The sequence below is a fragment of the Arachis hypogaea genome, chromosome 14, assembly GCF_003086295.3.
Source record: "Arachis hypogaea cultivar Tifrunner chromosome 14, arahy.Tifrunner.gnm2.J5K5, whole genome shotgun sequence".
NCBI lineage: Eukaryota > Viridiplantae > Streptophyta > Magnoliopsida > Fabales > Fabaceae > Arachis > Arachis hypogaea.
Window position 1 is genome coordinate 18,974,470 of NC_092049.1, and position 11,896 is coordinate 18,986,365.

Here is an 11,896-nt window from a genome sequence, read left to right on the forward strand (position 1 = left end):
TTAATAAATCTATTTTTTTTTTAAATAAAAAACCCTTGATTTTTCTCCTCATATATTAAAGCAAATTAGAAAAGTGACGAGTCAATGAAAAAGAGCATCATAGCCCATGCAAGAACAGAATGGGCTTATAAAGATGCACCACCACCACGCACATGCATGTGAGATTGCAAGCTAGCTGTAGAATTTCTCTCTTGTTTTAATTTCATTCCCCCTCCTTTTAATATATATATATATATATATATATATATATATATATATATATATATATATATATATATATATGGTGCTCTTTTTCTTTTGTTGTGCAATTACATTGCCATTCATATCTAGTTCAAGAATTTCTCCTTCTCCATAAACTAATTTATGAATAGGGATGGATAAGGGTCTCTTATCCTTTTTGACCAAATTAAATTTATTTCATTTTTGTTAAAATTAATGAAAGAGTCTTATCCTTGGAATAAATTGATTGAGAGAACAAACAAGTTTTGGATAAGGGATAAGAATATAATAATAAATGATATATATAACATCTTTTAAAATATTCTCTTAAATATTATATTAAATATTTTTTTTAAGTGATGCTACGTGACGTAGCCTTAACTACTGGTAATTACCAAGAATCTCATATAGTAGGGGTGAAAAATTAAGGAATTCAAATAAGTTTTTGAAAAATATTATTTTAACCAATAAAAAATCTGTTTTATTAGTCAATTCAAACAATTTATTCGATACTAGAAAGATTTGTTACATATATATATATAGGTTATCAAAATTTCTGGGGTTAGCCAGCTCTTTTTCTAGGTTTTTCAGCATATCTGCATGTGTAATTTGAATTTCAACCTTATATATATATATATATATATATATATATATATATATATATATATATATATATATATATATATATATATATATAAAATAGTGTGCAACAACTTATATAAATAAAAAAAACAATAAACGAGAAAGCCCTTAGAAATTGCTTCTAATTAAACCCTAATCATGATTTTTTTTTTTAAAGGTAAGAGTAATTTCTCGCATGATTTCTTAATTAAGAAAAAAAAAAAAGAACCTGTAGGATGCATGGAAGGGAGACATGCATTGGAGGGAGATACCTTGTGATCCAACCAGGTTGCGTTGCTCTCTCTCCAACAATTTGGGTCCAACGCGTATGGCAGTTTGTGTATATATCTTTAGGGCAAATATTTGGGGGGTATGGGAGATTTTCAAAGTAGATAAGAATATAAGATACAAATGAAAGATTCTTTTTTCTTTAATTTTCTCTACAAATGCACCACATATATATTTCCAATGTACAATTTCACCCTTTAATTAGTGGATGTATTGGATAATGATGAGAAATTCTTCCGTACGTACATTATTCATATCATATCTTCTTGTTTTCCATCTATTTTCTGCTAAATTTTCCTTTCCTTTGCTATTTTTGGTTTTGTAATTAATCACCATATAACTGGGATAATAATATTTTTTCTCACGGTATTTTATAACTCTACAAGTCGAAAACTAATACGTCGTGGATCTGAGATCAATTTAAAAATTTATTATTGGTCAATAAATTGTTGCATACACAAGACTGAGAGTCGAACCAGATAAATAAACTAACCATGAGTTGATTTGATTGGGATAATAATGCTAAGTTATAAGTATTCCCGGAAAAAAATATGCTAGCTTTTTGATAATGAAAAGTATAAGAAACAAATTTTTAAATAGTCATGTTAGTCTTTATTTATTATAAAATTACTTTTTAATCTTAATTTTTGGAGAACTAAGGTTTAGGATTAAAATTTAGAGTATAGAATTTAAAATTTAAATTAAAAAAATATGACTAAAAAAAGTAGCTTCTTAATTAAACTCTTAAAAAATATATATGATGTGTGTGGTAGATATACGTATTTTTTTTATACATAAAAAATTAAAACATTACTCTCTTCTTTTGCAACTCATAATTGAAGAAAAAATTCAATTATAATAAAACTCTTGTGAATAAAATAAAAAAGTTGTAAGGATATATATTATTATATAGAAAAAAGTTTAGGAGCCAACAATAATTCATCGGTTACTAACTTAAAAATTGGTCAATAATTTAAAAATATATAAAAAAAAATATCCTGAATAAAAAACATAAAAATATTCAAAATATAAGTAAAATGAACGTTTGAAAGTCAACTAAACAAAGTATAAAAGCAAATAAGATTCAAAATTTTGGATTTTTTCTATTAAAATTTAGAATTTAAAGTTTAAGATTTTAGAATTTAAAGTTTAATGGTTAGGATGACAGCAACAGCATAGTAGCTAAGGATAATGGTAGATGAAATTGTAAAAAGAAATAAAAATGGATAAAAGAATAGTTTCAAAAAAAAATAGTAAGCGATTGAATTTGCTTGTTTAATTTATTAAAAAATTCTCAAGTGTTTTAAAGCAAATAAATGTTTTTGTTCATGTGAATTAATTTAAATGTTAAAATATCAACAAAATAAAATTCAAAATATTAAATTTTAAATTCTACATTTTAAATTATAAACTCAAAATCTTAAAATAAAAACTAACATTAAACTCACAAAATAAATGACAGAAAACAAAAATATTTATTTTTCTCAAACCACACGCGGTTATTTTTGTTCTATTATTGTGTCACTATAGGCTTGGCCTACCTTTATTCTCTTGTGCGGGTCAACACGTTTAGTCCCAATCTTGTTGAGCTCAAAGCTCTTATCCATCATATATATAGGCAACATAATCAAATTTGTGATTGTGAGGGGTAAAGAATGTTATGAACGAGAGAAGAGGGAGGTAAATGGTGCGGGCACGGATTTTTGGCAATGGCATGAAATTGTAACGGTCACAAAAAGTTTTATATTATTATTATTATTATTATTATTATTAACAATAATAATAATAAGAAAGTACAAAATATTAGAGAATTATCATCATAATTTATTATTTTTGGTCAATAGTTAATCAATAATATTTAAAATTTGAGTTAAAAATATGTTGTTAATTTGCTAGACTAAACATATTAGACTAATATAGTGAAAAATACTAACTAAAAATAATAAATTTTATTTATTGTTTTTAGATGAAATCCTCCTCTAGAAAGTGATAGAAGAATGATATAACGAAAGTTTCATGTAATTTATATGGTGAATGCTACTATGTCCTCTTTAAAATAAAGGATAAATTACTTTTTGTGATATATATAGTGCCTATAATTATAATTAAGTTGAATGTTAACCATAATAATTAGGTATATATTCTCTACTTTTCTTTCTCTCTCTTGTGATTATTTAAATTTCGTTTAGCATCACCAGTCTATGATGATGGTGGCGGCTGTCACCGCTGGAAAAAAATTTTTGCAGTGATGAATTCACAAACCCATTAACAAAGTGCAAGTACGTATTCAGCTCGTTACACATAGCAACATTTATGTTACCGAAGTACGGAGAATCTCTGCTACATAGGCACAACTCCTTCCCAACCTCAGCGTACTGTGCCTCCTCTACCCTCTTCTGTATGGTGATAACATCTTCAACATTCACTATTCACAAAACTTTTGTCCCATGAAAGTGATTAAATTCTTGTGCATAATTGTCACCTCATCTTGCAAATTCTATTGATCTCCATCACCTCGACAACAATGTCTTTAGACCTACACTTATAAAGGAGGGGGCATTTGCCCCCACAAATTTTTTTTAAAAAAATTAATATATATATATATATATATATATATATATATATATATATATATATATATATATATATATATATATACCACTTGTTATATTATATTTGTCTCAAAATAAAATATAAATATTTTTTTTTGTATTTTACGTTAAAACAATATTTTGTGAAACTTAACATATAATAATTATATTATTAAATTTAATTTAGTATAAAAAACAAATAAATAAATTCAAAAAATAATGATAATAATTTCATTATATTAGCTAAATTAATTAATAATTAAATTGAGACTTGATTTTCTAATTAAATACAATTTAAATTATTAGTAATTTTTTAAAAATTATTTAAGATAGAAAAACATATTATCTATATATTAATATATTATAATTATTTTGGTTAAAAAAATTATTTATACCATAAAAACTATAATAAGTAAACTTGATAATTAAATATGAGATAATAAAAAGTAAAATTTTGTTTAAAAATATATATAGAAAAATGATATTTAGTCATGTTAAAAATAAAAAATAGCTGTTATAAATAATTTTTTTGTTATTTTAAATATTATACTGTGTGTATGAAATTATATTTTTATTATTTTAAATATTATAATAATTAATTGTGTGTATATGTTTAGTTCTTATCAATATGTATAGATAGTTCTAACTTAAAATTTTAAATATAACTAAACCAATTTAGATCGGTCAAGTGATCAACTTAGTCGTTCGCTTAAGTAAGTATTGGCGGTTTGAATTCTATCTCGTATGTGTAGCAACTTATTGTCGGCCAATTGCAGACTTCTAAATGAAATTCAAATTCAGGACGGATTAGTCCTTAACAGTGTCTTTAATTGTGTTTATGACTTGAGGATCTAAAGAATCTTTTTGAATGTCTTTATGACTTCTATCATCACAGACCATAAGCTCTTATCTACCTTCAAGTGCATCAATTGTATTCGTAAAGATTTTTTCCATGTCATAAAACTCGTCTAGTAAATCACTTTCAATATATATATATTACAAAGGATAATTTACCCTTTATTTTAGAGAGGATACGATAAAATTCACCAATTTATATATATTTAATTACATATATAGTACATCAAATTGGGCTGGGAATATATTTAGCACATAATTAAGTTATAAAAATAATCAATAGGATGTACAAAGAAAGATTAATTACATATATCACCACAACCACACACAGTTACACAAATGACATTCACTATATATACTAAGTACTCTCCAGTTTTCACCATTCACCAAATCAAAGAGTACCCCACAAACTTCACCAACTGATACACAAATCAATGACACATACAATTACTTTGAAAATATATAGAGAAACAACCCATCATGCATCCCCCACTATGACCATCTAGAAACTTAGCCTGCCCGTCCTGCTCAAACTCCATGCCGGATATGGGTACTTTCTTGGCCATATGTATACCAATAAAATTAAAAAATTTTAAGTTTAAGGATATGATTTACCTGGGAATAAAAAAAGGAGGCGAAAAAAAAAATTTTAAATATAAAAGTAGAGTTAATTTTAAAATAAAAAAGTTTTACACCTTTAGATTCATGTATTTAAATAATTTTTAAAATAATAAATTTAAAATTAATTATTTTTATAAAACTTTTTGAAATTCACATAAAATTATGTATATTTTATGAATATATATAACATTTTTTTCAAAAGAAAAATCCAACTTAAGATTAGAATATATACCTCTAAATTAATGAAGCAGTGATTAATAACAAAATTATGTATGTATAAATGGGCTACATGTCCCTGACTTCAAAGGAGTTCTTGTTCTTGACGACTATGTCATACATGTGCATGGACTTGAACTTGGTGAAATCCTTAGGCAGAGAAATGAGGTGCACGGTGGACCGCTTGTGGAACTGAAGAAGCTCTGGATCATCATAGTAACGCTCCCATCCCAGCGAGCGAAGCTTGGTTTCTAGGGCGGCGTAATTGGTGATTACCTCGTTCGTTGCCCTGTGAACCAGCACCTTGCGCCTTACGGCTGATGCTTGCCGCCCACCACCCTCCACGGCGTCTGCGCCTGGGTTCTCGACGAGCCGGACCACGCCGTTCTTGAAAACCCAGACGCCAGACATTCTTTATTAATGTTAGAGGTGTGTGTTATTGTCTTTTTCTTTAGAGTGCTTGTGTGCGTTGCAAGCTAGAGAGTATGGTGTTACATATATATATACACACAAACAGGTAAATGAAATAAATTAAACGATGGGGTTCGAATTTTAGGGTTTGTTTGAGAGAGGGCGGTGTTTGGTTAATTTGTTGAATGTTGTATTTGTATAGTATATCATATAGATTCCAATAGAATGGACTCAATGGATAGTGATATATATAGAATGAATTGAAATAATTTTTTTTTTTTTTAAGTTCATGTTGTTACGTTGCGTTTATATTTGTTTCTTTAATTTACCAAGCTATATATACAATTTTTTAGGTAAATTTTATCATGTCCTCTCTAAAATAAAGGATAAATTATTCTTTATGATATATAAAATAATTAATGATAAATTATTTTTTAACCAGAGTTTCAAGGTATGAATGAGACGTTAAATCTGATTATTATCTCTAATATGATTAGAAGAAAATTTTAGAAAAGAGCGAGCTAAAAGATCGATAAAAATTTATGATATATTAATTAAAAGTGATGGTAATTGATACGTAAAAAAAGCACTAAAATATTTTATTTTTTTTTATCTTTAATTGTTATTAAATTGTCTTTTAATCGTTATTCGGATAATAAAAATTTTAAGATGGTAATATTTGGTTTGTTCTTGTTATATAGTTATACAAAGTTAAAGAGTTAGTTACCTGAAGAGGAGTACCATAGTTAATAATCTGACTGAACTTAAAAAAAATATATTAAAAAAAAATTTAGGAAAGAAACGGTTAAAAAAGTGATAGATGTGCTCGTTGAAATTAGTAATTAAAAGGTAAGAATAAGTTTAAAATTCTAACCTAATTGATTGAAATGGTGATTGAATTTGAGAAGAATTAAGGTTTTAAAATTAGAGAAGAGGTGTATTTGGCGATGATGATGAAAATGACATTGCTATACAAAAAAAAAAAAAAAATAACGTAAATTTTAAAATTTTAATAAAAAAATAATTTACTAATAATTATTGTATATATTAAAAGGAATAATTTACCTTTTATTTAAAAAAAAAAATATGATAGAATTTACTAATTTTTTAACACCCAATAATAAAATATTCCCCTCACATAATGTATGTCGTTTGTGCATTTCGATTCTCACTTGTACGCACATATTTATGCCAAGTTGGTACATGAATCAATGAAATCATGAATGGTTCAAAGAATAATAATATTTCTCTGATAGATAAATATGAAAATAAAGAAAGAAATTTTAGCCAATCATCTTATATATACTAGCGTTTGATTCTTGCTTAGCTTAATTGTCATGAAATTAAAAAACTGATGGGGTATATAACATATATATTATAAGACATGCACTATTAAAAAAAAAAACAGGATGTTGCTAGAGTTTTATATTCCATATATATGTTCCAACTTAGGGCATCTAAAAATTAGTGCCAGAGAATACTTTGATTTCAGTTTGTAATTGTCTTTTGGCAAATGTATTGATGACAATCAATTTTGATGGTATGTTTTTTGGTGGAGAAAAATATATGTAAAATACAAGACTGGTATTCTAATTTTATATGAATAAAAATATTATTTGTATACTAAAATTAGTCACTAAAATTAGTTATAAAATATATGAATAATTTAATTTATTTTTAATATGTATTTATATTTTAACATATATTTTATATTAATGATTAATTTTAACAGTTAATTTTAGTATATATGTAACATAATTCTTATAAAAAATACTCTAATTTCATTTCAGACGGTGGTTGAAGATGTAGAAGATCCCAAATTTGATCAAGAACACAAGATTGAACATATTATGGTTGGAGGCCATTATATATACTAGCGCACGACGTAAACAAATTAGTTAATAATTATTCTTCTGTATAGTGTTTATATTGGAATAGAAGATACATTTTAAAAATATGTAAAATAAATAAATAACACATTTAGATATATAATAATTAGTCACCAAAAAAGATATATAATAATTAATTTGGTAATTGATTTGTTTTGTGTGCATAATATTTTTTAGTTTGAGATATGTAAATTATTATTGTGCTTAAGAGCTTAGGTCAATTTTAATGGATTAACGGAGTAAAATATTTTACACAATCGTTTAATTACGTCTGTTTTTTTGAGTGATTATTTATATATTTAATTGGCACATATTATTTTTTTTACATGGTGTTATATAATTGAATATACATATAAAATTATTTTTTACTGACAGTAAAAATTTACTAAGACTTATCTATGATATTCCTTCTTTTTTAAAATTAAAATAGAAAAAATATTATTAATTTCAAAATACATTTATCTTGCATTATTATGTCAAGATTTGGATATTTTAAAATTTAATTTTTTTATATTTAATTTATTTATGTTATAAAACTATTTCTGTCTAAATTTAAACTAATAAAAAAAACACATGAATATTATATTTTTAACTTATTCTCTCACACAATAACATCTTTGAATATGCTTGAATTTTTTTCTAATAGTATTGATGATTATATTATTTGAATATGAAGAATAAAAAAAAGAGACCACTGAATTTATGCAATATTCTTCTCCAATAAATTAGGATATGGTACATCTATCACGCTTTAGTATAAGATTTTTCAATATACATATTGATGTGAGTATAGAGTTATAAGGTGTGACTCAAATTCTTAAGCAAATAATGGAGTTTGTTATGGTATTTAATTTGTCAAAAAAATTAAATAATAAATATTTAATTTATTAAAACTAATAAATTTTAAACATTTGGTATTTATTAAAAGACAAGTTGGAGAAGAGGCGAGAAGATTGAGAGGAAGAATTAGCATGACTTAGGGCCCCTTCGTGGAGGATACTACTGTTGATGTGTCAGGTTCGGTTTGTGTCACCGAATATGGTCTATGATCCGAATGCCTGCACGCACGGTCAGAGGAGCTTGGAGCTTTAAAAAGGATGAAGAGACTTTTTCTCAAGGAAGGAATACACTTGCAAACAATCAATCTTAGCGACATGAGCGATTTACAAGTTGCTTGTGCAAGTAAGGTTCTTATGGCACGTGAGCTTTAATTCAAATGATAAATTATGTGTTTTTTACGAAAATGTTTAGTAATTAAAGAAAATTAGTCAAAAAGAGCCATAATTTACTTAATTTAGTATTTATTAATTGTTGTGATAATTAATAAATACTAAATAAAATAAGTTATGATTATTTTTTTTGTTTTCCTGACATTACTGGTTTTTTAATATGCTATATCTGAGTTCAAAATTTGGTAAAAATAAGATAATAGATATAAACTTTTAAATATTAAATATGCAAGTATATTGTATAAATGAATTTATGATATAATACTTAAAATCGGAAATTGTTCAATCTATTTGACCGAGAAAAAAAAAATCTTATGGACTTGTTCTAGTAATTTTCTTACTCTTGTTATTTCAGTTTTATTTTTCTATTTCAATTCTGTTATATGTACACATTTCAATTCAAGTAAATTCTGTAATTTTTCTGCTTAACACTAAGACAAGCATATCCTTAATAGTATGGTGATTCGAAAGTTTAATATTTTAAACACTAAATTTATGTCACAAATCCTTAAACATTAAATTGATATGATAAATTTATATTTTGAGGATTTTCCAAACTCTATATATGATTAAAAAAATCTAATTAATTTAATTAGTATAAAAATGTCTCTCCTAACAATATTTTTGAGGTTTAATTACTTTTTGATCCTTATAGTTTCATCAAATTTTTAATCAGATCACTATATTTTTTATTTTTTCAATTGGATCTATACACTATTTATAATTTTTTAATTAGGTCAATTTCATATTAAATACATTAAAATTAACAGCATATTTCTCTCAAAATACATGCGGTCAAATTCTAATTACGTTTTTTATTATGAATACCTTCAATTTGCGAAGAAATATTGAATTAACTCTAACATTTTTTACACTAGAAAGGACCTAGTTATAAAAATTAAAAACAGTGTAAGAAATTCAATTGAAAAGAAAATAAATATAAGAATCTAATTAAAAATTTGATAAAATTATAGAGACCAACATAATAATTAAATTTATTTTTGAAAAAGAAACTTAATTACCTATCGCTTAAGAAGTAGAATAATATTAGTGATCATAGTGACATCTCTATTTTAAGGACTTATTTAAAGTTTTTTTTTTTTGTCCACAGTATTCTCGAGTAGTCAAACAGACCAAGGATTAATCTGTTGTAGGTCGAAATTCTAGTCAATGAGTTGCTACATGTATAAGACAAAATTTAAATTCTTGACACTTAATTAAGTGGAACTAATTACTAAACCAATTTAAATTGATTTTATTTAAAGTTTTACTTATTATATATGCATATAATAACATGGGCTTAGAGAGAATAATGCATGGGGAGTGTATAATTTCATTAATTTGGACTTGATTAAGTAGAAATTAAATGAGGATTAGGGGTGTATAAAAAATAATTAAGTTGTGGTTAATCAGTTAAAAAACCATAATCACATTTTGGTTAATCAATTTAATAAAATAATTTTAAAAATCATATCCATATTATTAAAAAGTAGTTAACCAAAACTAAATTTTAAAAATCGATTTTTAATCGGTTAACCAAAACCAAAACCAAATTTTATGCAACTCTTGTGATCAAATTAGTTAATTAGTTTTTAATTTTGATTTAAAAAAATCTAATTTTTTTTAATGTAAAAACCAGTTTTTTTATAAAAAAAAAGAAAGTATCTTTTAAATTGATTTTTATTTTTATAATCGATTAAAAATTGATTTTTTAATTTTTTAATTGATTAATAACCAATTTTATCATATAAAACTAATTTGATTAATTAATTAAATTATATTTTTGATTAATCCAAAAACAAGTTTAATTTTTAGACTAATCAAATCATGTACAACCCTAAAGAGGATGCTTGTGGAACGTGCATTGCATGGTATATACACAGAGTGAATAATATACTGATGATATGCTCTTTTGAAAATTCTTCCTCCATATAGTTTATAGTGAAGGATATATAGTGCAGGGGACCGAGGGACCAAATAAGAAAGGAACTTTCCAATTATTATGGTCGATGATAACAAATAAGAAAGGAACTAATTAATTAATGACTAAATTAGCATGTCCATTTAATTTAAAAAAATGCTAGGTGGCTAAACATATTTTTAAACAAATTCAACTAAGTTACGTCAATACGTAGCACTATAAGAAATGCATTAAATACTTTTGAATTTATCGTCATATTTAGTGTTGCACAGTAATATTGAATTTATTTATAGATTTAGCAACGATTTCGTTGTGAAATTCATCATGCCAAATATTTACCGATGGATAACTATTCTTTTCGACGATAAAGTCGTCGGTAAATATTTGATGGGAAGACGAGACTAATAGGCGCCAAATATAACGTTGGAGATACTAAGGAGAATTCAACGATAGACACGATTAATGAGACGCTGCGTTTTGGTTATCCGCACCGCATTATCGTCGGACTAATTCACCAGTATATTCAATGGTAATGGTGATCTAAATTCGAATCGCAAACCCTCTTTCTCTTTATTTCAAATTCACTTTCTCTCTCTGACCTCTGACCTTTCTCTCTCTCTCTCTCTCTTTCTCTCTCTCTCTCTCTAACTTCTTACCCTCCCACTCTCTTTGTAACCATTTTATCTCTCCTCTCCGATCCGTTAACCTCATTCTCTCTGACAGCATCCTCACAGTATTCTGCAACTGTTGCTACTGCAAACATTTCTCCCCATGCTATTGCAAACACGACAACAATTTCGGCAGATAGCGGCGGAAATTTTGCGGCTGTTTTATAAAACCGCTACAAAACGGCAACCTGCGGCATATATAGCGGCGGTTATTGGTTGGGCTGCAATCAGGACTACATTTAGCGGCGGTTTTTTTTGAACCGCCGCTATATGTACCATCGGGTGAGTTATTGTTTTATATTTTGCGGCGGTTTTATTTAAACCGTCGCAAAATACGTATTACCACATATTGCATCGTTTTCTTTAG

The 11,896-nt window shown here is 26.0% G+C and overlaps 1 protein-coding gene across 1 annotated transcript; it reads right to left on the reverse strand.

Annotated features, from left to right (window-relative positions):
* Positions 1-4,753: 4,753 nt before the first annotated feature.
* On the reverse strand, positions 4,754-6,094 carry LOC112740308 (flowering-promoting factor 1-like protein 3). Its single transcript, XM_025789075.3, has one exon. It carries the CDS (start codon positions 5,820-5,822, stop codon positions 5,481-5,483), a length of 342 nt encoding a protein of 113 aa, XP_025644860.1. The 5' UTR covers positions 5,823-6,094; the 3' UTR covers positions 4,754-5,480.
* Positions 6,095-11,896: the final 5,802 nt, after the last annotated feature.

Bases quoted from the DNA above. Each gene is read 5' to 3' on its own strand.
- LOC112740308 (XM_025789075.3), bottom strand. From the start codon at position 5,822: ATGTCTGGCGTCTGGGTTTTCAAGAACGGCGTGGTCCGGCTCGTCGAG.